Source organism: Pelobates fuscus, chromosome 12 (assembly GCF_036172605.1).
Source record: "Pelobates fuscus isolate aPelFus1 chromosome 12, aPelFus1.pri, whole genome shotgun sequence".
Taxonomy (NCBI): Eukaryota; Metazoa; Chordata; class Amphibia; order Anura; family Pelobatidae; genus Pelobates; species Pelobates fuscus.
In genome coordinates, this window is record NC_086328.1 from 4,264,133 (window position 1) to 4,291,499 (window position 27,367).

Genomic DNA, 27,367 nt, shown 5'->3' on the forward strand with positions numbered 1-27,367 from the left:
AATAATATAGAATGCGCAGAGTAATAATGTGATATTGAATGCGCACAGTAATAATGTAATAATATAGAATGCATAGAGTAATAATGTGATAAGATAGAATGCGCACAGTAATAATGTAATAATATAGAATGCATAGAGTAATAATGTGATAATATAGAATGCGCAGAGTAATAATGTGATATCGAATGCGCACAGTAATAATGTAATAATATAGAATGCACACAGTAATAATGTAATAATATAGAATGCATATAGTAATAATGTGATATTGAATGCGCACAGTAATAATGTGATAAGATAGAATGCGCACAGTAATAATGTAATAATATAGAATGCGCACAGTAATAATGTGATATAGAATGCGCATAGTAATAATGTGATATTGAATGTGCACAGTAATAATGTAATAATATAGAATGCGCAGAGTAATAATGTGATATCGAATGCGCACAGTAATAATGTAATAATATAGAATGCGCAGAGTAATAATGTGATATCGAATGCGCACAGTAATAATGTAATAATATAGAATGCATAGAGTAATAATGTGATAAGATAGAATGCGCACAGTAATAATGTAATATAGAATGCGCACAGTAATAATGTGATATAGAATGCGCACAGTAATAATGTGATATAGAATGCGCACAGTAATAATGTAATAATATAGAATGCGCACAGTAATAATGTGATATAGAATGCGCACAGTAATAATGTGATATCGAATGCGCACAGTAATAATGTAATAATATCGAATGCGCAGAGTAATAATGTGATATCGAATGCGCACAGTAATAATGTAATAATATAGAATGCATAGAGTAATAATGTGATAAGATAGAATGCGCACAGTAATAATGTAATATAGAATGCATAGAGTAAAAATGTGATAAGATATAATGTGCACAGTAATAATGTTATAATATAGAATGCACACAATAATAATGTGATAATAGAGAATGCGCACAGTAATAATGTAATATAGAATGCGCACAGTAATAATGTGATAAGATAGAATGCGCACAGTAATAATGTAATAATATAGAATGCATAGAGTAATAATGTGATAAGATAGAATGTGCACGGTAATAATGTGATATAGAATGCACACAATAATAATGTGATAATAGAGAATGCGCACAGTAATAATGTAATAATATAGAATGCGCACAGTAATAATGTAATAATATAGAATGCACACAGTAATAATTTGATATCGAATGTGCACAATAATAATGTAATAATATAGAATGCGCACAGTAATAATGTGATATAGAATGCGCACAGTAATAATGTAATAATATAGAATGCGCACAGTAATAATGTGATATCGAATGCGCACAGTAATAATGTAATAATATAGAATGCGCACAGTAATAATGTGATATAGAATGCGCACAGTAATAATGTGATAATATAGAATGCATAGAGTAATAATGTGATAAGATAGAATGCGCACAGTAATAATGTAATAATATAGAATGCACACAGTAATATTGTGATATAGAATGCGCACAGTAATAATGTGATAATATAGAGAGCGCACAGTAATAATGTGATAATATAGAATGCGCACAGTAATAATGTGATAATATAGAATGCATAGAGTAATAATGTGATAAGATAGAATGTGCACAGTAATAATGTTATAATATAGAATGCGCACAATAATAATGTAATAATATAGAATGCGCAGAGTAATAATGTGATATCGAATGCGCACAGTAATAATGTGATAATATAGAATGCATAGAGTAATAATGTGATAAGATAGAATGCGCACAGTAATAATGTAATAATATAGAATGCACACAGTAATAATCTGATAATATAGAATGCACACAGTAATAATGTGATAATATAGAGAGCGCACAGTAATAATGTAATAATATAGAATGCACAGAGTAATAATGTGATATCGAATGCACACAATAATAATGTGATAATAGAGAATGCGCACAGTAATAATGTGATAATATAGAATGCGCACAGTAATACTGTGATAATATAGAATGCGCACAGTAATACTGTGATAATATAGAATGCGCACAGTAATACTGTGATAATATAGAATGCGCACAGTAATACTGTGATATTATAGAGCGCGCACAGTAATAATGTGATAATATAGAATGCGCACAGTAATACTGTGATAATATAGAATGCGCACAGTAATACTGTGATAATATAGAGCGCGCACAGTAATACTGTGATAATATAGAGCGCGCACAGTAATAATGGGATAATATAGAATGCGCACAGTAATAATGTGATAATACAGAATGCACACAATAGGTGAAGGAGGAGATATAGAAAGGAATAAGTAGATACTCCCACCTACCTGTGTCCTCGGATGTCTGACTGGTCGCACACTCCACCCAATGCAATCCGGTGGAATTCTCTGCCCAACGTTTTTGCAATGGATCGGCCAACACTAGTTTTCCCCACCCCAGGGGGTCCAACGAAGCAAAGGATTGGTCCTTTCAGGTTGTTTTTGAGCTGTCTGACCGCTAGATACTCCAGGACTCTCCTTTTCAGTTTTGCCATGGCATAGTGATCGTTATCCAAAAGAACTCTGGCAGCTCGGATATCCAGACGATCTGCCGGCAATTAGAATAATCCGTTACAGCATGTAAAAGGAATAAACACATATAATATGTGCAATATTATTAGTCGGCAATTAAAGAGAGAACATACGGGCAGTGCCATGCTTTACGCTAATAACATATTGCAGGGAAATGAAGGAGAGTACAGGGAGCGCTCATATTGCTTGTTCAGTGGATGGCAGGCCAGTCAGGTTTGGTGACACCGTTGCTTACACAGTGATGTTGCATTTACAGATCTGTTTAGAAAAGCAATAAATACGATTTCTCAGAGATACTATTTCTTCTCACGATTTCTCTGTACTCTGCCGTCATGGTGATCAGTAAGGCTGGGTAGGATATATCGGTTTTGAATCTTAAAGTTATTACTTAAATACTGTAGGAGCACTGCTTCCATATCTAACAGAACTATTAGCAATAATTTAAATATTTAACCTTAGGAAATTCCATTAAATCATGTGGACAATGGTCAGGTTTTTCTTTCATGTTTAAGGTCTCTTATCCTGAAAAAATTGCCAATTAGAGCATAAGCTCTGTTTGTAAGTTTGCTTGGGCAGGACCCTTGTAACGGATCGACGGGCACCCCGACTGGGTACCTCCGTTGAAGGATGTTCCTAGCGCTTCCTGAGGACTCCAAGCACTGCAGCAGACACCACAACCACTAGAACCGGAGAAGCATACGAATGCTCTCAAGCATATGGATGCTGTAAACAGCTGAACAGGAAAAGCATTCAATCAGCTTACACTCCTGGCAATCAGCATACAATCCAATTCCCCCAATAACGAGACGACACTTCGTTTTGAGGTCAAAGCAGAACTTGGCTGTACTGGCACATACAGTCTCTTTTATTCCCAATCCACAACCACAGTACAGCCCACAGGGTTTTACAGAACAAACAATCAATCCGTACAATACACACAGACACTCCCACACAAAATCCTCCCCTCTGCCTGTGATATGATTACTGAACACAATGGGTAATCTCATTATCACAGGCAGAGGAATACAGTTTTTTACACAATATTCATAACTTTGAAAGTATGCATCACATTCACATAAAACTTACATTTTCTGAATCAGCATACTCCAAATACAAACATATGCCAAATTGGTCCATTGGTTCAAAAGATAGATCAAAGTCCTTTGTGACCAAATGAAGCATGGCTTTTCTGCCCAAAACCAGTTCCACAGAGTCTTCTATCCTGGAGATAATTGGGAAGTAATCCAATTATCTCCAAGGACAGAGGCAAAACTCCATTAAGCACATGGCAGTAAAAAGACAGTAAAATACAATAAAATACACAAGGTTACATTTATTACATAAAATACAGACATTCTACCAATCCCCAGATAGCTTAGATCTGAGCGCACATTATTACCGGATGGCGCTCAGATCACATACAGTTCAATCGCCATGGAGCCAAAGTCTTTCATACAGTCTTTCAGTATACGGCTGGGCTCCATGGAATAGCTATCTGGGGTAGCATGGCTTTAACAGTCCGCAGAAAGGCACAAACCAGCCTTTCTGCAGGGAAAAAGAACAGGGGCCATAGTCTAAAGGCAAGAGGAGGGCAAGCAGCCCCCTCCAAGGACACGTGGCGAGGTCGGTTTAGCCACAACCCTCTTCACCTACTCTTCTCGTATGTCACATGTTTTGTTAGATTTAAATGTTTTTATCTTGTGCGCTATCGTACAGCGCTGCGGAGTATGTTGGCGCTATAATATATATATAATTGTAATTTAGACCCAAATGGTTTTCAGGTTTAATAAAGCCTGTAGCGGATGTGTGAGTGAGAATTTGTAGCGTCTACACCGAGACATTAAACGCCAGGAATCTGGGCCGTGTACATGAATTTAGTAGTGTTGGTCTGGCACAGTATTCAGTCGTGCTGTATCTCTGTCACACGCTGGAATGTCAGCCTTTCCCCTGGGAAGCCAGTCTGGGTTACAGAGCAGAATGAGGTTCTCCGCTTGGATACAAGGTTTACGCCTTGCTTTGCAAAAACAATGACTTGGCAGCACCCCAGCCCCTCCGCTTTCTGCCACTCTCTGAGTTTTATTTTCTTTCCTGAAATAAAGGCGAAATGCAGACCTCCGTGAAAAAGGAAATCAGCATTTGTGGGAATGTTATCTTTGGAACATTTTAATTGCAAACCACGCAGATAAAGGACGCACAACTATTCCAAGTGAGACGGCAGATAGCTAGCTCTGGGATCCAGGTCAGATTTCACAGCTGGCACAGAAGGTGTAGATTACATGTGCCCAGATCATTGCACACCCAGCGCTGGCAATATATGGAGTATGTAGACAAGACAATAATCAGGCCACGTATGCCCCGCAACTTGGCACTTACAGGGTTACAATCTCGGTCTTCTGCCCAATTACAGAAGTGGGTATAGCACCCCCTGGTCATGTGCCAGTTTGGAGCTCACTTATTAAGCCAGGCATGTATGGCCGACTTGTGATCCTCCCACAGTCACAAACAGGCCAGGAATTCAGACAGAGTTCAACGAACAATCACTGCAGTCAGTGCTCGGCTATTGTGCGTGACACAGATATCAGACGACCAGCCATGTGACACACAGACCGCAGGATGCATGGCTATTACCAAGCATAGCAATTACTGAACTGCCACACCGAGCCGTGGGCACAGCTTCCATTAACTGTGTATACACATAGCGGCCCACACAGTACACAGAATGTTATCTTTGGCCGCGGCACCTGGGGACTGCACAGCGCTGATTCTTCCCTCCAATAGAGAGGGAGCCCTGCGGCCAGCCTTAGTAACATCGCGGACGCGGGCCGTGTGTAGGTGCCGCCGGGAGGCCGGTCCGGTGGCACACTGAGGGGGCTGCACGGCTGTCAGTATTAGTGAGTGTGCCGCTGGACTGGCTAGGTGGCACCTCCATGTTTTCCGGCCGCGGCTGGCGTAACATGTAACATATGGAGATGCCGCCAGGCGGCCGCTTAGCCAATCCGGCAGCACACTCACTAATACTGACAGACTTGCAGCTGTCAGATGACACAGGAGGCCTGAGGGAGGGGGCAGACCTGACGGTCATGCTCCCTTGTGGTTCCCACAATTCCCAGCACAGCCACATCATAGAGTAGTGATTACTCTATGATGTGTCCATGCTGGAAATTGTGGGAACCGTGAGGGAGCATGATGGAGAGAGACAACAGCACATTGCACAGGTCAGCCTCAGGGGGTAGTGAAGGGGAGAAATGGAAGGGGGAGAAAAAAACAGAGGGAGAAGAGAGAGACACAGAGGGAGGGGGAGAAAGAGACACAGGGGGAAGAGTGAGACAGAGGGGGGTGGGGGAGAAGGAAGGGGAAGAGAGACACTGAGAAAGAAAGAGACACGGGGATGGGGAGACGGGGCAAGAAGGCGGCGGAGAGAAGACAGACACAGAAGGAGGGGGGAGAAAGAGACAGAGGGGGAGCGGGGAACAGGGGGGAAAAAGAGAGAGGGACAAGAGAAAGACACAGAGGGAGGGGGAGAAAGAGACACAGGGGGAAGAGTAAGACAGAGGGGTAGTGGGGGGAGGAGAGAGACAGAGGGAAGTGGGGGAGAAGAGAGGGGGGAGAAGACAAGGCGGAGAGAAGACAGACACAGGAGGAGGGGGGAGAAAGAGAGAGGCGGAGAGGGGAGACGGGGGAGAAAGAGACAGAAGGGGAAGAGAGACACACAGAGGGGCTGCGGGAAGAAAGAGGCACACAGAGGGGCTGCGGGAAGAAAGACACACAGAGGGACTAGGGGGAGACAAACAGACACACAGAAGGTTTGTTGGGGGGACAAAGAGACACAGAAGGGAGGGGGACAAAGTGACACACAAAAGGTTTGTGGGGGCAAAGCTGGGCTGGGGGAGAAAGAGGCACATAGAGGGACTGGGGGAAGCCAGAGACACACACAAAAGGGGCTGGGGGGGAAAGACATACATAGGCTGGAGAAGGGTAAAAAGAGACACACAGGGGCTGGGATGAAGTAAAAGATACACAAGGGAAGTTGAAAGACACAGAAAGGAGAAAAATTGGAGACAAGATACACTAAACGAAGTAAAAAAAAGAATAAAAACACAAAAAACTACAAGAGATTCAAAGGGGGTTAAAACACAAGAGAAGATTCATTATGTGTGTGTGTGTTGGGGGGGGGGGGGGAAGCATTTTCGCCTGTGCTGGCGCGATGCATTATTGGGCTGGTATAGAATTTTTTCCTGGGCTGCTTTTAGTTCCCAGTCCGGCCCATTGATCAATCGGATCTTTCATTATTTTACCAGTCCATCAGTTATCATCATTTATTCTGTATGTGCCCTAAATTCAGCCCAAACAATACTGGATAATAATGTTCTGTTAGTGAGAGATAGAGGCGCAGGTTGGACAGTATGCTGTAGCTGTCCTGCTATCTGAGCCAATGGGACGATAAGCAGAGTGCAGCCAGGGTTTGGTAAACACATTATATAAGGATACGGCACAATCGCCATCTGCTGCCCCCTGCTGGCTGCTTGGTCATTTTCCTACACAGACTAATATTGCTATTAAAAGTAGATAGATATTTAATGTAACCGCCATTGTACCTCCTTGCAATCTGCAATGCTGGGGGTGTGAGGCTCAGCTTAGTTCTACGCCCAATTAGGATCCCTGAATGATGATCCCAGGACACAAATCCATAACTCAAACCTAATAAAGTGTCATGGAAACAGTGTGACGATATATTATTATTATTATTATTGCCATTTATATTGCGCCAACAGATTCCATAGCGCTTGAAAGGCAGCAGATAAAGCGTTTAGAACTGATTTTATTGGGCGCGTTGCTAGCTTCCTTCTCCTGCATGTTCTATAGGGCTTATTCACTAAATATCCCAAAATCATAAACAGAAAAAACAAACAGGTACAATGTAAGCGAACGTAGCCGATCTGGAAAATGATCCAATTAACCTAGAGCTCGGATATTTAGCCTAAATCCAGCTTCCAGCTCACAATTTGCATTTCAGTTAATAAACCGCCAAAGACGGACACACAGAGACTGCAAAAAGAAAACTGCTTGGATTAACGTACTGAAACGCCATACGTCGGTACCCTCAGGGGTGTCCAACCCTGGCCCCTCCAGTCTTCTTACCAGGCTTATGGGGTGTGCAAAATGTAATCTGTACACCGGCTAGCACCCACCAGGTACAGCCAAAAATCGGTTTTATAGAGGTTTATGCCATTTATACAGAGAATAGAATAAAAATAACTAAATACATAAATAAAACACCACTTTTAAATAAGACCAAACACACGTCTCCAGGAAGTTTTATAGCGGCCGGGGGCTGCTCACTGCACCATCAGACCATCAAAACATGGCTTCGGTACATATAGCCTGGCCTTCTGACTGTTGGGTAAAATACAGGATAGGCAGAGAATCACTCCAGTTATACACTGCATATCAGTGTGCCTGGGATTCATATCACAGCGACGTCCATTACTTCTAATTCTTTAAAGAAAGAATGTATTGCACTGCATTCCATTTATTTACAGGGCGTGCCTATATAGGACACGGGGGGCTCGGATGATACTCGAAGGTCGTGTGCGTATTCTCATGTTAGGAGAATTGGATTTTCTGTGGAATAGGTTATGTCACTCAGCAAATTGCTCCTGTGTAGCCGCAGCAAACGGAAATCCACAAAATACTGTCAAATCAACGTATCTAAAATCTAATATAAAACAATGATAGTTAGGGAAATTACATCAAATATTCCTTCAGTGAAGTAACTATAAAATTCAGTCTGCCTTTCCCGTAGGCAGAGCTAACAGGCTGAGCAAACTGCCAATAAAACTGGATTTTACTTCCCAGTACGAGACCCTCAGTAACGGACGAGCTGGGAATGAATAAACTAGCTCGCTGGGTCTATGTATAAAGTACAAGCCGGGCACTCCAGTTAGAATGGCCCCTGGGGAGCGCAGGCTAATTATCACATGGTCATCAAATTATCACAGGGTCATCAAATTATCACAGGGACATCAAATTATCACAGGGACATCAAATTATCACAGGGACATCAAATTATCACAGGGACATCAATTACCACATGGACATCAAATTATCACAGGGGCATCAAATTATCACAGGGGCATCAAATTATCACAGGGACATCAAATTATCACAGGGACATCAAATTACCACATGGACATCAAATTATCACAGGGGCATCAAATTACCACATGGGCATCAAATTATCACAGGGGCATCAAATTACCACATGGGCATCAAATTACCACATGGACATCAAATTACCACATGGACATCAAATTATCACAGGGACATCAAATTACCACATGGACATCAAATTATCACAGGGGCATCAAATTATCACAGGGACATCAAATTATCACAGGGACATCAAATTATCACAGGGACATCAAATTATCACATGGACATCAAATTATCACATGGACATCAAATTATCACAGGGGCATCAAATTACCACATGGGCATCAAATTATCACATGGACATCAAATTACCACATGGACATCAAATTATCACAGGGGCATCAAATTATCACAGGGGCATCAAATTACCACATGGACATCAAATTACCACATGGACATCAAATTACCACATGGACATCAAATTACCACATGGACATCAAATTACCACATGGACATCAAATTATCACATGGACATCAAATTACCACAGGGGCATCAAATTACCACATGGACATCAAATTATCACATGGACATCAAATTATCACAGGGGCATCAAATTACCACATGGACATCAAATTACCACATGGACATCAAATTATCACAGGGGCATCAAATTATCACATGGACATCAAATTACCACATGGACATCAAATTACCACATGGACATCAAATTATCACATGGACATCAAATTATCACAGGGGCATCAAATTACCACATGGACATCAAATTATCACAGGGGCGTCAAATTATCACAGGGGCGTCAAATTACCACATGGACATCAAATTACCACATGGACATCAAATTATCACATGGACATCAAATTATCACATGGACATCAAATTATCACATGGACATCAAATTATCACAGGGGCATCAAATTATCACATGGGCATCAAATTATCACATGGACGTCAAATTATCACAGGGGCGTCAAATTATCACAGGGGCATCAAATTACCACATGGACATCAAATTACCACATGGGCATCAAATTATCACAGGGGCATCAAATTATCACATGGACATCAAATTACCACATGGACATCAAATTACCACATGGACATCAAATTATCACAGGGGCATCAAATTATCACATGGACATCAAATTACCACATGGACATCAAATTATCACATGGACATCAAATTACCACATGGACATCAAATTATCACAGGGGCATCAAATTACCACATGGACATCAAATTACCACATGGACATCAAATTATCACATGGACATCAAATTACCACAGGGGCATCAAATTACCACATGGACATCAAATTATCACATGGACATCAAATTATCACAGGGGCATCAAATTACCACATGGACATCAAATTACCACATGGACATCAAATTATCACAGGGGCATCAAATTATCACATGGACATCAAATTACCACATGGACATCAAATTACCACATGGACATCAAATTATCACATGGACATCAAATTATCACAGGGGCATCAAATTACCACATGGACATCAAATTATCACAGGGGCGTCAAATTATCACAGGGGCGTCAAATTACCACATGGACATCAAATTACCACATGGACATCAAATTATCACATGGACATCAAATTATCACATGGACATCAAATTATCACAGGGGCATCAAATTATCACATGGACATCAAATTATCACATGGTCATATCATGAAATCTCTAACCTCTGGTGCTTTTACTCCACGGCAGCTCTGACATGAGCTCCAGGTAGTTCCTGGTTAAGGCGTACTCTGGCATGGATTGGGGCATTTTCTTTAATCTGGAAGAGAGAGGAACACATGACGCTCACAGTGTGTGTGCAATGAGAAGCCACAGGCGAATACTGAGCATCAAGCCCCAACTGCTATCGTGAATGAAGTCTGAAGGGAAATGGTATATACCGTGTATCGCAGAATATTTATACCTTTAGAATAAAAAATCCCCACTAGAAGATATTATGTGTGCTATCAGTGTGCCCCGTCTGGTGGTTTTGATGTGTTTTGCTCATGTGTACTGCCCTCTGTTGGTGGGGGTGTGGATTGGCGTGATGGGTCCTTTTTCATGAATATTTTGGAAGGTGTCTCAGTCTGCAACTCTCAGATCTCTTTTTTAGCCAAGTTACCACGGATATGAAGAGCACAGGAAGCTACCAATAAACGTACCTTCCGTATTTTACTTGTTCTCTTGAACGCTATATTCCGATCTCGTTACGGTAATAAACCCCCCATTCTCACACCCAGGCCGCTCACATAGTTTCGTGTTTCAATTCACCCACCGATTTTCGACTCACGTGACCTATTCCTTTTTAAGGCTGCTCAGTTATTCGTTACTCTAAAAGGACTGTTTAAGGGGAACGTAAATGTCCACCTCGCCACTTTACCTTTTAATTTCCTTGACGCAGACTTTCAGCGCCGGCTCTGGCATGTTGGACAATTTGATTTTCTTCTCAAGGAGAATGATGTCATCTGAATCTTCATCATCCTCGTCTGCGTTTTCCAAAGAAAAAGGTTTCCCATTAATGGCACCGAGCTTCCGCAGGGGCCGAATAGCGACCACCTAGAAACCGTTAGAGAAAGTAACTCTTACTGCTCCCTCACTCATTTAAAGGGTTACATCCGTGATGTGAAGTGGTCATGGTGGCTAAGCACAAATGGACTTTAACCCCTTTGCTGCGGGAGGTGTAACTCCTCCAACAGTGTCATTGGGGTGTCATTAGCCAAGATATTCCCATCAGAATCGCATCCATTGATAGGCCAGCGAGAAACTCAAACATAATTACCGATATTAACTAATAAACCCTTACCCTTTTGTCATCATCCGATTTCAGGCTCCGCGTCTTCTGTAGGAGTTTTAACCCTTCAATCTGCCGTAGTAACAGAGGGATGGTAACTCGAAAACGTTCCTCCAGACTCACAGCGTCTAGAATCTGACACAAAATCAACAGGTAGGCGAGTTTACGGGAGTCTAATTCAAAACTTTTACTTCCAAAGAAATTTACTTACAAAATGGGCAATAATAATAATAATAATAATATAAAAATGTTTTCCAAGCAATGCAAGTAATAGGACAGTACTCCAATGTCTTCATAAAAATAAATCAGAACTTGTATTGATGATCCATTGTATTTTTATGAAGACGTTGGAGTACAATTCTATTTGTTTTCTTTTTTTATTTTAACCCATTTTGCCAGTAAATGTTTTCTTGTTCTGACAATGAGCAGGGGAGAAGCATTGACATAAATAAAACTTCCATTTTATTTTAATGAACACCTTCGAGTATTGTTAAAGTGTCAGTTCACGATACACAGTGATCTGAGTGTAACATAGTAACAAACCCTATAATGCAAGACAACACAATATTCCAATTATAAACTAGACTATAAAAAAAAAAACAAAAAAAACATTTCACAACAACACAGTGATACGGCTTCAATAAAACAAATAAACAGAATGTAACCACAAGCTAAGCAGAAGCAGTGGCGAAATCCTGCCCCAACGGTTCGGCATCAACCAACGCCTCTGTCCAGGGTCCAGTGATGATACGTTGACCAGGGACGTATTAGCCGCGAGGCAAACAAGGCATTTGCCTTGGGCGGCACTTTCCAGGGGGCGGCAAAAACAGCCGCCCCCAAATGTCCAGGGCAAATGTCTTGTTAGCCTGATGGCTAACTAGAAATCCGGTCGGGTGGGCGGCGCTGGCGAGGGAGCACTTTCCCCTGAGCTCTCTGCTCAGCTCCCTCGTGCGCAGCAGAGTGATGCCGGGAGCCGGAAAATGACATCAGAGACAGCTCACTAATCAGTGCTCCCTCGCCAGCGCCGCCCAGCAGCCCCACTGGACCCCAGGGAAAGGGAGAACCCCCCCCCCAGCATTCCCAAAGGTAAGGAGGCTGGGGGGTTGAATTAAAAAAAAAAAGTGAGTGTGTTAGTGTGTGTCAGTTAGTGAGTGTGTGTGTGTCAGTTAGTGAGTGTGTGTCAGTTAGTGTGTCTGTGTGTCTGTTAGTGAGTGTGTTACTATGTGTGTGTCTGTTAGAGAGAGTGTATGCGTGTGTTAGTAAATGTGTATGTCTGTTAGTGACTGTATGTGTCTGTTGGTGAGTGTGCATGTCTGTTAGCGAGTGTATGCGTGTCTGTCAGTGAATGTGTGTGTGTGTATTTAGAAGGCGGGGTAGGGGGGGAAACGGGTGGGTGGCGGGGATGTCTGAGTTTTGTCATATCTAGGGCAGCATAAAACCAGGATACACCACGGACGTTGACCATCAATAAAAGTCAGGTTTTAAGAAGACCTTGGCATCCTGCCCGCCCTGCATCGCACCAAGAGCACCTGCCATTCCTGACCTTCAGTTTCTCTTCGTTCGTGGTCCGGATTATGGATGTCAGGACATCTGGTAAGAGTTCCCTCGGCAGATTATTCAACAAGCGTTTCAGTTTGGCCACAGCGGGAACTGAATTGTCCAACATATCAACCAGCTGTGAGAGAACAGAGAGAAATCTCAGTCGTTCATATATTGCTGGCGAAGTGTCTCCTGTCAGACAGGAACGTGTACTTACTATTTGTTTTGACTGTGTTTGGATTTATTTTCCTTGTACATTATTTTGTTTACTACCAGTGTCATTGTATTATCTTTTATCACAATAAGTGACTACAAGGATTGTCCCTGTTTAATACATTGCAGATTCTCGACAGTGCGCTATATTCCTAATTCTTCATTCAGGTATAAAACTAGACACAGCGCATAAAAGCAGTTGTTTCTAGCTGAGTCCTCTCTTCATTGTTCTTATAATGTAATATAGACGTGTCGGATTTTACTAAAAGAACTCTAAGCACCATAACCACTGCAGGTTTGGAGATAGGGGTGCCAGGCTGACCCCCCATGCAAGGATGAAACCATTCTAGAACAATTTTACTTCTTACCCGGAGTACGCCGAGACCCGTTCCCTGCCTTCACAACAGGCCAGTAAGAGCCCAACGCTTCTGAATGTTCTCCTGAATAACGAACTACAATGCAGCGTCAGCCAAACACTCTCAGCCAATGACCTGGCCCTCCGCACTGGGCTTAGCTCAATGAGAGCGTTGGAGTGGAGGCAGGAAGTGGTGCTCGGTGGACCTCTGGTAAGAAGTCAATATGTTCTAGAATGGCAACGGAACTCCTGGCACCATAACCACTACAGCATACATTATATCCATAAAAACATTAAATTCATTGTACATATTTCAGTTTTTAATGATAATGTCACAGAATGACAAAACAAGTTAGTCATCGGGTAAATTATTTCATGACACATTGTCAGCCGGACGCAATAGGGAGACCATTTCTTGTCTATGTTGAGTTTAATCACAGAATTACGTTGGGAACATTTTAAAAACACCAACAACAAAAAAGTGACGATTAGCGACAAAACATCTCATGAAACTATCATTACAGCAGCCATCAGGTGGACGACTATTAAACTTCGCATAGTAAGGAATAAATCATTTAAAGGGGCACCAAGAACCAAAATGACTACATGGCAATGTGCTGCACAGATGCTGTCCTTAACGTGGATATGTCTTCACACTGCATCACGACACGTTAATGGCTTTTATTTTAACAAATCGGTGGGGCTGAATCTTAGAGCAAACAAAATAGAACATTAAAAATAAATGGAAGACATTTGAGAATGTTCCTTTAAAGAGATAAACGGCAGATCCCAACTAACAGCTTTCTTGTAATGCGGGTTTGTTTTTCTTATCACTTTTGAAAGGGGAGCCGTCATTTTATCACTGAATAAAATACTGAAAATAACTGATAATGTGTTAACGTCCTGGTCTAGGAAGACGAGATTACAGGGGTGTTTCTTTACTCTAATGGATTCTGTACAATACATTACTATTATTAGATTATTTATTATATATAGTGATGTTCCAGCTGTAAAGGAATGTACAAATTGGGGTTACAGAGACATCTAAAAACTCCTGCCAGATGGAAAGGGACAATTCCGGACACCATAACTTGCACATAAAGTGTCAGTTGTTATGGTGTTTATAGTTTCCCTTTAATGAAACCCTGTTCTAAACGCTATCATCCCATGTGTTATACAGAGCTTGGCACTACCCCTCCATGTGTGTTATACAGAGCTTGGTATAGACCCCTCCATGTGTGTTATACAGAGCTTGGTATAGACCCCTCCATGTGTGTTATACAGAGCTTGGTATAGACCTCCTCCATGTGTGTTATACAGAGCTTGGCACTACCCCTCCATGTGTGTTATACAGAGCTTGGTATATACCCCCTCCATGTGTGTTATACAGAGCTTGGTATAGACCCTCCATGTGTGTTATACAGAGCTTGGTATAGACCCCTCCATGTGTGTTATACAGAGCTTGGTATAGACCCCTCCATGTGTGTTATACAGAGCTTGGTATAGACCCTCCATGTGTGTTATACAGAGCTTGGCACTACCCCTCCATGTGTGTTATACAGAGCTTGGTATAGACCCCTCCATGTGTGTTATACAGAGCTTGGTATAGACCCTCCATGTGTGTTATACAGAGCTTGGTATAGACCCCTCCATGTGTGTTATACAGAGCTTGGTATAGACCCTCCATGTGTGTTATACAGAGCTTGGTATAGACCCCTCCATGTGTGTTATACAGAGCTTGGTATAGACCCCTCCATGTGTGTTATACAGAGCTTGGTATAGACCCCCTCCATGTGTGTTATACAGAGCTTGGCACTACCCCTCCATGTGTGTTATACAGAGCTTGGTATAGACCCCCTCCATGTGTGTTATACAGAGCTTGGTATAGACCCTCCATGTGTGTTATACAGAGCTTGGTATAGACCCCTCCATGTGTGTTATACAGAGCTTGGTATAGACCCTCCATGTGTGTTATACAGAGCTTGGTATAGACCCTCCATGTGTGTTATACAGAGCTTGGTATAGACCCCTCCATGTGTGTTATACAGAGCTTGGTATAGACCCTCCATGTGTGTTATACAGAGCTTGGTATATACCCTCCATGTGTGTTATACAGAGCTTGGTATAGACCCCTCCATGTGTGTTATACAGAGCTTGGTATAGACCCCCTCCATGTGTGTTATACAGAGCTTGGTATAGACCCCCTCCATGTGTGTTATACAGAGCTTGGCACTACCCCTCCATGTGTGTTATACAGAGCTTGGTATAGACCCCTCCATGTGTGTTATACAGAGCTTGGTATAGACCCTCCATGTGTGTTATACAGAGCTTGGTATAGACCCCTCCATGTGTGTTATACAGAGCTTGGTATAGACCCCCTCCATGTGTGTTATACAGAGCTTGGCACTACCCCTCCATGTGTGTTATACAGAGCTTGGTATAGACCCCTCCATGTGTGTTATACAGAGCTTGGTATAGACCCTCCATGTGTGTTATACAGAGCTTGGTATAGACCCCTCCATGTGTGTTATACAGAGCTTGGTATAGACCACTCCATGTGTGTTATACAGAGCTTGGTATAGACCCCCTCCATGTTTGTTATACAGAGCTTGGTATAGACCCCCTCCATGTGTGTTATACAGAGCTTGGCACTACCCCTCCATGTGTGTTATACAGAGCTTGGTATAGACCCCTCCATGTGTGTTATACAGAGCTTGGTATAGACCCCTCCATGTGTGTTATACAGAGCTTGGTATAGACCCCCTCCATGTGTGTTATACAGAGCTTGGTATAGACCCCCTCCATGTGTGTTATACAGAGCTTGGTATAGACCCCTCCATGTGTGTTATACAGAGCTTGGTATAGACCCCTCCATGTGTGTTATACAGAGCTTGGTATAGACCCCTCCATGTGTGTTATACAGAGCTTGGTATAGACCCCCTCCATGTGTGTTATACAGAGCTTGGTATAGACCTCTCCATGTGTGTTATACAGAGCTTGGTATAGACCCCTCCATGTGTGTTATACAGAGCTTGGTATAGACCCCTCCATGTGTGTTATACAGAGCTTGGTATAGACCCCTCCATGTGTGTTATACAGAGCTTGGTATAGACCCCTCCATGTGTGTTATACAGAGCTTGGTAAAGACCCCCTCCATGTGTGTTATACAGAGCATGGTATAGACCCCCTCCATGTGTGTTATACAGAGCTTGGCACTACCCCTCCATGTGTGTTATGAAGAGCTTGGTATAGACCCCTCCATGTGTGTTATACAGAGCTTGGTATAGACCCCTCCATGTGTGTTATACAGAGCTTGGTATAGACCCCTCCATGTGTGTTATACAGAGCTTGGTATAGACCCCTCCATGTGTGTTATACAGAGCTTGGTATAGACCCCTCCATGTGTGTTATACAGAGCTTGGTATAGACCCCCTCCATGTGTGTTATACAGAGCTTGGTATAGACCCCCTCCATGTGTGTTATACAGAGCTTGGTATAGACCCCCTCCATGTGTGTTATACAGAGCTTGGTATAGACCCCCTCCATGTGTGTTATACAGAGCTTGGTATAGACCCCCTCCATGTGTGTTATACAGAGCTTGGTATAGACCCCCTCCATGTGTGTTATACAGAGCTTGGTATAGACCCCCTCCATGTGTGTTATACAGAGCTTGGTATAGACCCCTCCATGTGTGTTATACAGAGCTTGGTATAGACCCCTCCATGTGTGTTATACAGAGCTTGGTATAGACCTCCTCCATGTGTGTTATACAGAGCTTGGCACTACCCCTCCATGTGTGTTATACAGAGCTTGGTATATACCCCCTCCATGTGTGTTATACAGAGCTTGGTATAGACCCTCCATGTGTGTTATACAGAGATTGGTATAGACCCCTCCATGTGTGTTATACAGAGCTTGGTATAGACCCCTCCATATGTGTTATACAGAGCTTGGTATAGACCCCCTCCATGTGTGTTATACAGAGCTTGGTATAGACCCCTCCATGTGTGTTATACAGAGCTTGGTATAGACCCCTCCATGTGTGTTATACAGAGCTTGGTATAGACCCCTCCATGTGTGTTATACAGAGCTTGGTATAGACCTCCTCCATGTGTGTTATACAGAGCTTGGCACTACCCCTCCATGTGTGTTATACAGAGCTTGGTATAGACCCCTCCATGTGTGTTATACAGAGCTTGGTATAGACCCTCCATGTGTGTTATACAGAGATTGGTATAGACCCCTCCATGTGTGTTATACAGAGCTTGGTATAGACCCCTCCATATGTGTTATACAGAGCTTGGTATAGACCCCCTCCATGTGTGTTATACAGAGCTTGGCACTACCCCTCCATGTGTGTTATACAGAGCTTGGTATAGACCCCCTCCATGTGTGTTATACAGAGCTTGGTATAGACCCTCCATGTGTGTTATACAGAGCTTGGTATAGACCCCTCCATGTGTGTTATACAGAGCTTGGTATAGACCCTCCATGTGTGTTATACAGAGCTTGGTATAGACCCTCCATGTGTGTTATACAGAGCTTGGTATAGACCCCTCCATGTGTGTTATACAGAGCTTGGTATAGACCCCTCCATGTGTGTTATACAGAGCTTGGTATATACCCTCCATGTGTGTTATACAGAGCTTGGTATAGACCCCTCCATGTGTGTTATACAGAGCTTGGTATAGACCCCCTCCATGTGTGTTATACAGAGCTTGGCACTACCCCTCCATGTGTGTTATACAGAGCTTGGTATAGACCCCTCCATGTGTGTTATACAGAGCTTGGTATAGACCCTCCATGTGTGTTATACAGAGCTTGGTATAGACCCCTCCATGTGTGTTATACAGAGCTTGGTATAGACCACTCCATGTGTGTTATACAGAGCTTGGTATAGACCCCCTCCATGTGTGTTATACAGAGCTTGGTATAGACCCCCTCCATGTGTGTTATACAGAGCTTGGCACTACCCCTCCATGTGTGTTATACAGAGCTTGGTATAGACCCCTCCATGTGTGTTATACAGAGCTTGGTATAGACCCCTCCATGTGTGTTATACAGAGCTTGGTATAGACCCCCTCCATGTGTGTTATACAGAGCTTGGTATAGACCCCCTCCATGTGTGTTATACAGAGCTTGGTATAGACCCCTCCATGTGTGTTATACAGAGCTTGGTATAGACCCCTCCATGTGTGTTATACAGAGCTTGGTATAGACCCCTCCATGTGTGTTATACAGAGCTTGGTATAGACCCCCTCCATGTGTGTTATACAGAGCTTGGTATAGACCTCTCCATGTGTGTTATACAGAGCTTGGTATAGACCCCTCCATGTGTGTTATACAGAGCTTGGTATAGACCCCTCCATGTGTGTTATACAGAGCTTGGTATAGACCCCTCCATGTGTGTTATACAGAGCTTGGTATAGACCCCCTCCATGTGTGTTATACAGAGCTTGGTAAAGACCCCCTCCATGTGTGTTATACAGAGCATGGTATAGACCCCCTCCATGTGTGTTATACAGAGCTTGGCACTACCCCTCCATGTGTGTTATAAAGAGCTTGGTATAGACCCTCCATGTGTGTTATACAGAGCTTGGTATAGACCCCTCCATGTGTGTTATACAGAGCTTGGTATAGACCCCTCCATGTGTGTTATACAGAGCTTGGTATAGACCCCTCCATGTGTGTTATACAGAGCTTGGTATAGACCCCTCCATGTGTGTTATACAGAGCTTGGTATAGACCCCCTCCATGTGTGTTATACAGAGCTTGGTATAGACCCCCTCCATGTGTGTTATACAGAGCTTGGTATAGACCCCTCCATGTGTGTTATACAGAGCTTGGTATAGACCCCTCCATGTGTGTTATACAGAGCTTGGTATAGACCCCTCCATGTGTGTTATACAGAGCTTGGTATAGACCCCCTCCATGTGTGTTATACAGAGCTTGGTATAGACCCCCTCCATGTGTGTTATACAGAGCTTGGTATAGACCCCTCCATGTGTGTTATACAGAGCTTGGTATAGACCCCTCCATGTGTGTTATACAGAGCTTGGTATAGACCCCTCCATGTGTGTTATACAGAGCTTGGTATAGACCCCTCCATGTGTGTTATACAGAGCTTGGTATAGACCCCTCCATGTGTGTTATACAGAGCTTGGTATAGACCCCTCCATGTGTGTTATACAGAGCTTGGTATAGACCCCCTCCATGTGTGTTATACAGAGCTTGGTATAGACCCCCTCCATGTGTGTTATACAGAGCTTGGTATAGACCCCTCCATGTGTGTTATACAGAGCTTGGTATAGACCTCTCCATGTGTGTTATACAGAGCTTGGTATTGACCCCTCCATGTGTGTTATACAGAGCTTGGTATAGACCTCTCCATGTGTGTTATACAGAGCTTGGTATAGACCCTCCATGTGTGTTATACAGAGCTTGGTATAGACCTCTCCATGTGTGTTATACAGAGCTTGGTATTGACCCCTCCATGTGTGTTATACAGAGCTTGGTATAGACCCCTCCATGTGTGTTATACAGAGCTTGGTATAGACCTCTCCATGTGTGTTATACAGAGCTTGGTATAGACCCCCTCCATGTGTGTTATACAGAGCTTGGTATAGACCCCTCCATGTGTGTTATACAGAGCTTGGTATAGACCCCCTCCATGTGTGTTATACAGAGCTTGGTATAGACCTCTCCATGTGTGTTATACAGAGCTTGGTATTGACCCCTCCATGTGTGTTATACAGAGCTTGGTATAGACCCCTCCATGTGTGTTATACAGAGCTTGGTATAGACCCTCCATGTGTGTTTTACAGAGCTTGGTATAGACCCCCTCCATGTGTGTTATACAGAGCTTGGTATAGACCCCTCCATGTGTGTTATACAGAGCTTGGTATAGACCCCTCCATGTGTGTTATACAGAGCTTGGTATAGACCCCCTCCATGTGTGTTATACAGAGCTTGGTATTGACCCCTCCATGTGTGTTATACAGAGCTTGGTATAGACCCCTCCATGTGTGTTATACAGAGCTTGGTATAGACCCTCCATGTGTGTTTTACAGAGCTTGGTATAGACCCCCTCCATGTGTGTTATACAGAGCTTGGTATAGACCCCTCCATGTGTGTTATACAGAGCTTGGTATAGACCCTCCATGTGTGTTATACAGAGCTTGGTATAGACCCTCCATGTGTGTTATACAGAGCTTGGTATAGACCCTCCAAGTGTGTTATACAGAGCTTGGTATAGACCCCTCCATGTGTGTTATACAGAGCTTGGTATAGACCCCTCCATGTGTGTTATACAGAGCTTGGTATAGACCCCTCCATGTGTGTTATACAGAGCTTGGTATAGACCCCTCCATGTGTGTTATACAGAGCTTGGTATAGACCCCTCCATGTGTGTTATACAGAGCTTGGTATAGACCCCCTCCATGTGTGTTATACAGAGCTTGGTATAGACCCCCTCCATGTGTGTTATACAGAGATTGGCAGATAACCCTTTGCTCGGTCAGTAAAAAGTATCACAAAATGGCTAACACATCACTTCTGTGATTCACTGAGGTCAAGCCTTGACCTGTAAGTACCATGATAAAGTTCCTAAGTAGTGCAGTGGTGCTGGTTTTCATTGTAAAAGGTGTGTGGGGGCAGAGCCGGAGAACGTACCTGTACGGCATATTTGTAGAATTGTTCCGACAGCTCTCCCAGGGCTTCCTTGAGCTCCGTCTTACTGCTAAGCTGCTCCAGACGGTCTAACTGCTCCACCACGGCAACAGGATACGGCTTCTCGTTCAGAATCTCCACTACCTGGAATCGGCACAGACCAGTGACGAGCAGAGTGAAGTGAGGCTTCGGCCAGTTACTGCCGACCACTTGCACGGCCAAGGCTGCAGTTCCAATGCTACCGAAAAAGACCAGATTAAGTCATATACATAGCAACCAAGACACCACTTACATAAAGGGACATGGCTGACAGGTTAACCCCTTCACTGCCAAGAGATTTGTTTGTTTGCTTTAAGAACAGAAATGTAAGAAAAATCTGTACTTACCAGGAATATTGTAACATGCGCAGTGTTTACCAGCTCTCTGACACATTATTTAACTCTGGCACTGGGGGGAGTAATTACGGTGGTCTGCTCCAGCCAGAGGTGCAGACCATGTGCTCCCAGTACTGAACCCTAGAGCTCTGATTGTAAAAGCCCGGCTGTTTGTCTGGAATATTTCAAGGTTCTCCAATAGTAGTGGCAGAAATGGGGTGTGTTCCACATACAGTAGATCAAGACCCCGATATATGAGACACTGAATTTCCTCAACGCCATCAAATTGCCGCTAATTGTAAATACCCATCAGCTGGGTATATAACGACGTTTGGCTAATTTGATCATTTAGTAAACAGACCTGAGAGACAATTTCTCAGCCGGGAGGAATATGGTGCTGGAATACAGAGGTAGGAGTGATTTACCACGCCAGGAAAACCACACAGATAGAACCAGAGTAAAGGGACCGTGTAGTGCAAATTATTTATATATATATTATTTATATATTTATATATATATATACACGTACACTTTTTAGCAAGTAGCAGAAAAGAGCAGTTCCAGTTTTCAAAAGAACCTTAAAATAAAGCAGAATATATACAAATAATAGTGCTATATGCCAAATCTATAGTGGAATATGTATAAGATGTATAGGTATTCAACTCACACTTTTCTGCTGTATAGCGCCTGAGTCCCATCTCAGGATATGTGAAGATCCACTCAGATGTTCCTCCAGTAATGCTCATATATGAGATAGAAAGACTAGATGGTATAGTGAGTACATATAAGTATGATATCAAAGAAAAATAGAGCCTTATTACAATTTTGAGAGCAGTAACTTGCTCTAATGTATAATCCCCAACCGGGGATTGCAGGAACCAGGAATGTAGATCAGCAGCAAAAACAATACAATTATATAAAAAAAACAACAACAACAATTTTAAAACAAATAACAAGATAAATGGCTCCAATACACACTTTACAAGTTTCACCCAACAGTGCTTCCTCAGAAGTGTAAGTGTCCCTTCAACGTCCAGGTTTATGTGGGCAGTATGGTTGTCATTATTGGGATCCGGTGTGCTGATTGGTTTCGATTCAGGCGCCTTGCCTTCCAAGTGACACAACTCGTCCTGCTGTGGCATTATGGGGATTGTAGTTTTGATATGCGCGTTCTCTCTGTACCTCCCTTAGTCCTCACGCTCATGTTGCCCAAACAGTGATAGCGCTTCCGATATACGTCACCGGAAGAGCAGGTACATCTTAAAATGATTCCACTATAGATTTGGCATATAGCATTATTATTAGTATGGATTGTGTTTCACTTTAAGTTTTTTTTGGAAAACTGGAACGGCTTCTCTTTGATTTCTAAAAAGTGTACGTATACACACACACACACACACACACACACACACACACGGCTCTGGTTCCACCTATGTGGATTTCCTGGTGCGGTAAATCACTTTGGGCTCTTCTACACTGTGTATACTAAGCAAGCTCTGGGAATCCATGCTGATTTGCTGCAGCCTATTTATCTATATATTACAGCGAGCGCCTATATCTGCCTTCTATACAGAGCTAGGTAGGTGGCTGGGAGGGAAGAGGTTAACTTGGAAATGGAAGAAGATTGGACTGTTAAGCTAGATGTCACCTTAACATGATGCAATGACATCCCTGTAAAGACAAGCATTCGATCATGTGAAGACATGTCATCGTCATGTGAGAACACAGATCCTCATTTAATCACATGCCCAAATAACGCTCTCACAGGGATACTGGTGCAGGACTCTGGTTACCAGGAATTAACACTTATCCTGCTTTCCCAAATATCACACAAACTAAAAGAATAGTTTCCACAATACGGTGTATCCGTGCTCAATTTAGATATAAATGAATTGGACGTGCGACAAGGCAGCCCTTTACATGCAGAGATATTGAATGTATGAAGTGAAACTCGCTGGCGTAGAGACACGGTCATTGTCTGGGTTTACATAACAGGTTGATAAGACAGATCTAACCCGCAGTAACGGGAGTAACAGGAGATAAATGGGTTGAAGGTCAGCGTCGCTGTATTTAATGTTTAATCTACAGGTCAGGGTGCGTCACTTTGTAACGTTAGTACTGGGTATCGCAAACTCCATAAATAAAATGGGGGCTGGGAACAAGGCAAACAAAACTGGGGGAAAAAGGCTAAACCCCTAAAGGACCAAACTTCTGGAATAAAAGGGAATCATGACAGGTCACGTGTCCTTAAGGGGTTAAATAATAAATGGAATGTCGGACGGGCGGACAGACAAATAGGAGCTGCCTCATGGGGTTTGATGGCGCCGGTGGGTACGTATCGGCAGGCTGTAGTTAGGTTCTAATGCCCTGATTGGTGAATAGTGGAGCGAGGCATTGATCAGCGGGAATTTTGGGGGTATAAATTTAAAGGGATCAAAATCATTTATCTCCACTTGTGCCAGACAATTAACAAGGTTGGCTGCTTGTAAGGATTTTGAGCTGCAGCCCCCACCCTTTCAGTTATTAATTTATGTTGTGACCTTATTATGGAATATAAGTCGCTCTCCTGGGCATCACAGGAACGTGGACACGTTATTTGGGTTAAATATATATTTATGGCTCCTGGAAATGGTTTATTTTGGTTAAAAGTTTTGGTTTTATTTAAGGACGTTAATGTTTAAATTGGAATTGTGAAATCCATAATAAAGGTTCACGGCCATTCTCCAAATCTTACAGTTTTATCGAAATAAACAATTGAAGGAAAAGGTTGTTTTGTGTTTTTATTACGTATCATTACAAGAATTCAACATTCAAACCACATGAAATAATGTGACAATGACAAAGCCGCAAATTGAATCCTATAAAATGACTGACAGCGAGGTCTGAAAATGAGTACTTCATCAGTAGATGGCGTGGAATGGGTAGTTACCCCTAATAACGTACCCCACAATTCACTCCGCGCCGGCGTATGTTAGAGCTTGAGGGCGACCGTAGCATCACATAAATATGGTTATTCACTAAACCGTGAAAGCGGAAAATTCTGAATAAAATAAACTTGTGATCTGGGAATATAGCGGAGATGGATTCTAGAAAACGTACAATTCAGAATAAAATCACTACAATTCGCAGCTTACTGAATGAGCTTCATGTATTGGGGACAGAATAAACACCTGCTCCCTTTAGGGTAATAGTGTCCCATTATTCAGGGTCTCTGTCGCCGCCAGTACTGTGTCACCCCCTGGCCCCCCCCCTGTACCTGTCACCCCCCCCCCCCCTGTACCTGTCACTCCCCCAATACTCTGCAACCCCCAGCCCCCACCCTGTACCTGTCACCCCCCAATACTCTGCCACCCCCACCCCCGGGGACCTGTCACCCCCCAATACTCTGTCACCCCCAGGTCCCACCCTGTACCTGTCACCCCCCCAATACTCTGTCACCCCCCAATACTCTGCCACCCCCAGCCCCCACCCTGTACCTGTCACCCCCCAATACTCTGTCACCCCCCCAATACTCTGTCACCCCAAGCCCCCACCCTGTACCTGTCACCCCCCAATACTCTGCCACCCCCAGCACCCCTGTACCTGTCACCCCCCCAATACTCTGCCACCCCCAGACCCCCCTGTACCTGTCACCCCCCAATACTCTGCCACCCCCAGCCCCCACCCTGTACCTGTCACCCCACCAATACTCTGCCACCCCCAGCCCCCACCCTGTACCTGTCACCCCACCAATACTCTGCCACCCCCAGCCCCCACCCTGTACCTGTCACCCCACCAATACTCTGCCACCCCCAGCCCCCACCCTGTACCTGTCACCCCCCAATACTCTGCCACCCCCAGCACCCCTGTACCTGTCACCCCCCCAATACTCTGCCACCCCCAGACCCCCCTGTACCTGTCACCCCCCAATACTCTGCCACCCCCAGCCCCCACCCTGTACCTGTCACCCCACCAATACTCTGCCACCCCCAGCCCCCACCCCCCACCCTGTACCTGTCACCCCCCCAATACTCTGTCACCCCCAGCCCCCCCTGTACCTGTCACCCCCCCCCCCCCCCCCGGGTACCTGTGCAGTGGTGCTGGTGGCGGGGGGCCCGGGGTGACTCCGATCACTGAGCTCCTCAGGGAGGTTCCCCGGAGCAGGCGGCCCCGGACCAGAGCCAGGTTACCGGGAGAGTCCACACTCAGCCTCAGCGTGGCCCCCGGGAGCAGCACCCCCTCCTGGGACACCAGCAACGGCAGCCGGCCCGGGATCTGCAGGGGACCGCCGGAGGACATGGCGATAACCGAGCGGTAACCGGGCGATAACCGGGCGATACGGAGCAAAGTCCGAACCGAGAACTACAACTCCGGAGTCCGGAGAGGGACAAACATCCTCCGGGCGGAGCAACGCGGAGTGAGACACCTAGCGGCCACCGGGGGAACTGCAACCAGCGGAGTGAGACACCTAGCGGCCACCGGGGGAACTGCAACCAGCGGAGTGAGACACCTAGCGGCCACCGGGGGAACTGCAACCAGCGGAGTGAGACACCTAGCGGCCACCGGGGGAACTGCAACCAGAGACTGAGACACCTAGCGGCCACCGGGGGAACTGCCACCAGCGGAGTGAGACACCTAGCGGCCACCGGGGGAACTGCAACCAGAGACTGAGACACCTAGCGGCCACCGGGGGAACTGCAACCAGCGGAGTGAGACACCTAGCGGCCACCGGGGGAACTGAAACCAGAGACTGAGACACCTAGCGGCCACCGGGGGAACTGCAACCAGCGGAGTGAGACACCTAGCGGCCACCGGGGGAACTGCAACCAGAGACTGAGACACCTAGCGGCCACCAGGGGAACTGCAACCAGCGGAGTGAGACACCTAGCGGCCACCGGGGGAACTGCAACCAGCGGAGTGAGACACCTAGCGGCCACCGGGGGAACTGCAACCAGCGGAGTGAGACACCTAGCGGCCACCGGGGGAACTGCAACCAGCGGAGTGAGACACCTAGCGGCCACCGGGGGAACTGCAACCAGAGACTGAGACACCTAGCGGCCACCGGGGGAACTGAAACCAGAGACTGAGACACCTAGCGGCCACCGGGGGAACTGCAACCAGCGGAGTGAGACACCTAGCGGCCACCGGGGGAACTGAAACCAGAGACTGAGACACCTAGCGGCCACCGGGGGAACTGCAACCAGCGGAGTGAGACACCTAGCGGCCACCGGGGGAACTGCAACCAGAGACTGAGACACCTAGCGGCCACCAGGGGAACTGCAACCAGCGGAGTGAGACACCTAGCGGCCACCGGGGGAACTGCAACCAGAGACTGAGACACCTAGCGGCCACCGGGGGAACTGCAACCAGCGGAGTGAGACACCTAGCGGCCACCGGGGGAACTGCAACCAGAGACTGAGACACCTAGCGGCCACCGGGGGAACTGCAACCAGCGGAGTGAGACACCTAGCGGCCACCGGGGGAACTGCAACCAGAGACTGAGACACCTAGCGGCCACCAGGGGAACTGCAACCAGAGACTGAGACACCTAGCGGCCACCGGGGGAACTGCAACCAGAGACTGAGACACCTAGCGGCCACCAGGGGAACTGCAACCAACGGAGTGAAACACCTAGCGGCTACCGGGGGAACGGCAACCAGAGACTG

At 44.8% G+C, this 27,367-nt stretch overlaps 1 protein-coding gene across 1 annotated transcript in view; it reads right to left on the reverse strand.

The window, feature by feature from the left end:
• The window catches only part of LONP2 (lon peptidase 2, peroxisomal), a 57,436-nt gene extending 31,405 nt beyond the window's left edge, over positions 1-26,031 (reverse strand). Inside the window, exons 1-7 of the mRNA XM_063438231.1 lie at positions 25,789-26,031; positions 21,352-21,586; positions 13,117-13,248; positions 11,586-11,708; positions 11,163-11,338; positions 10,468-10,562; positions 2,342-2,600 (exon numbers count right to left, since the gene is read on the reverse strand). Of these exons, the coding sequence (XP_063294301.1) occupies positions 2,342-2,600; positions 10,468-10,562; positions 11,163-11,338; positions 11,586-11,708; positions 13,117-13,248; positions 21,352-21,586; positions 25,789-26,000 (1,232 nt within the window). The 5' untranslated portion in view covers positions 26,001-26,031. The remainder of the gene's footprint in view (positions 1-2,341; positions 2,601-10,467; positions 10,563-11,162; positions 11,339-11,585; positions 11,709-13,116; positions 13,249-21,351; positions 21,587-25,788) is intronic.
• Positions 26,032-27,367: the final 1,336 nt, after the last annotated feature.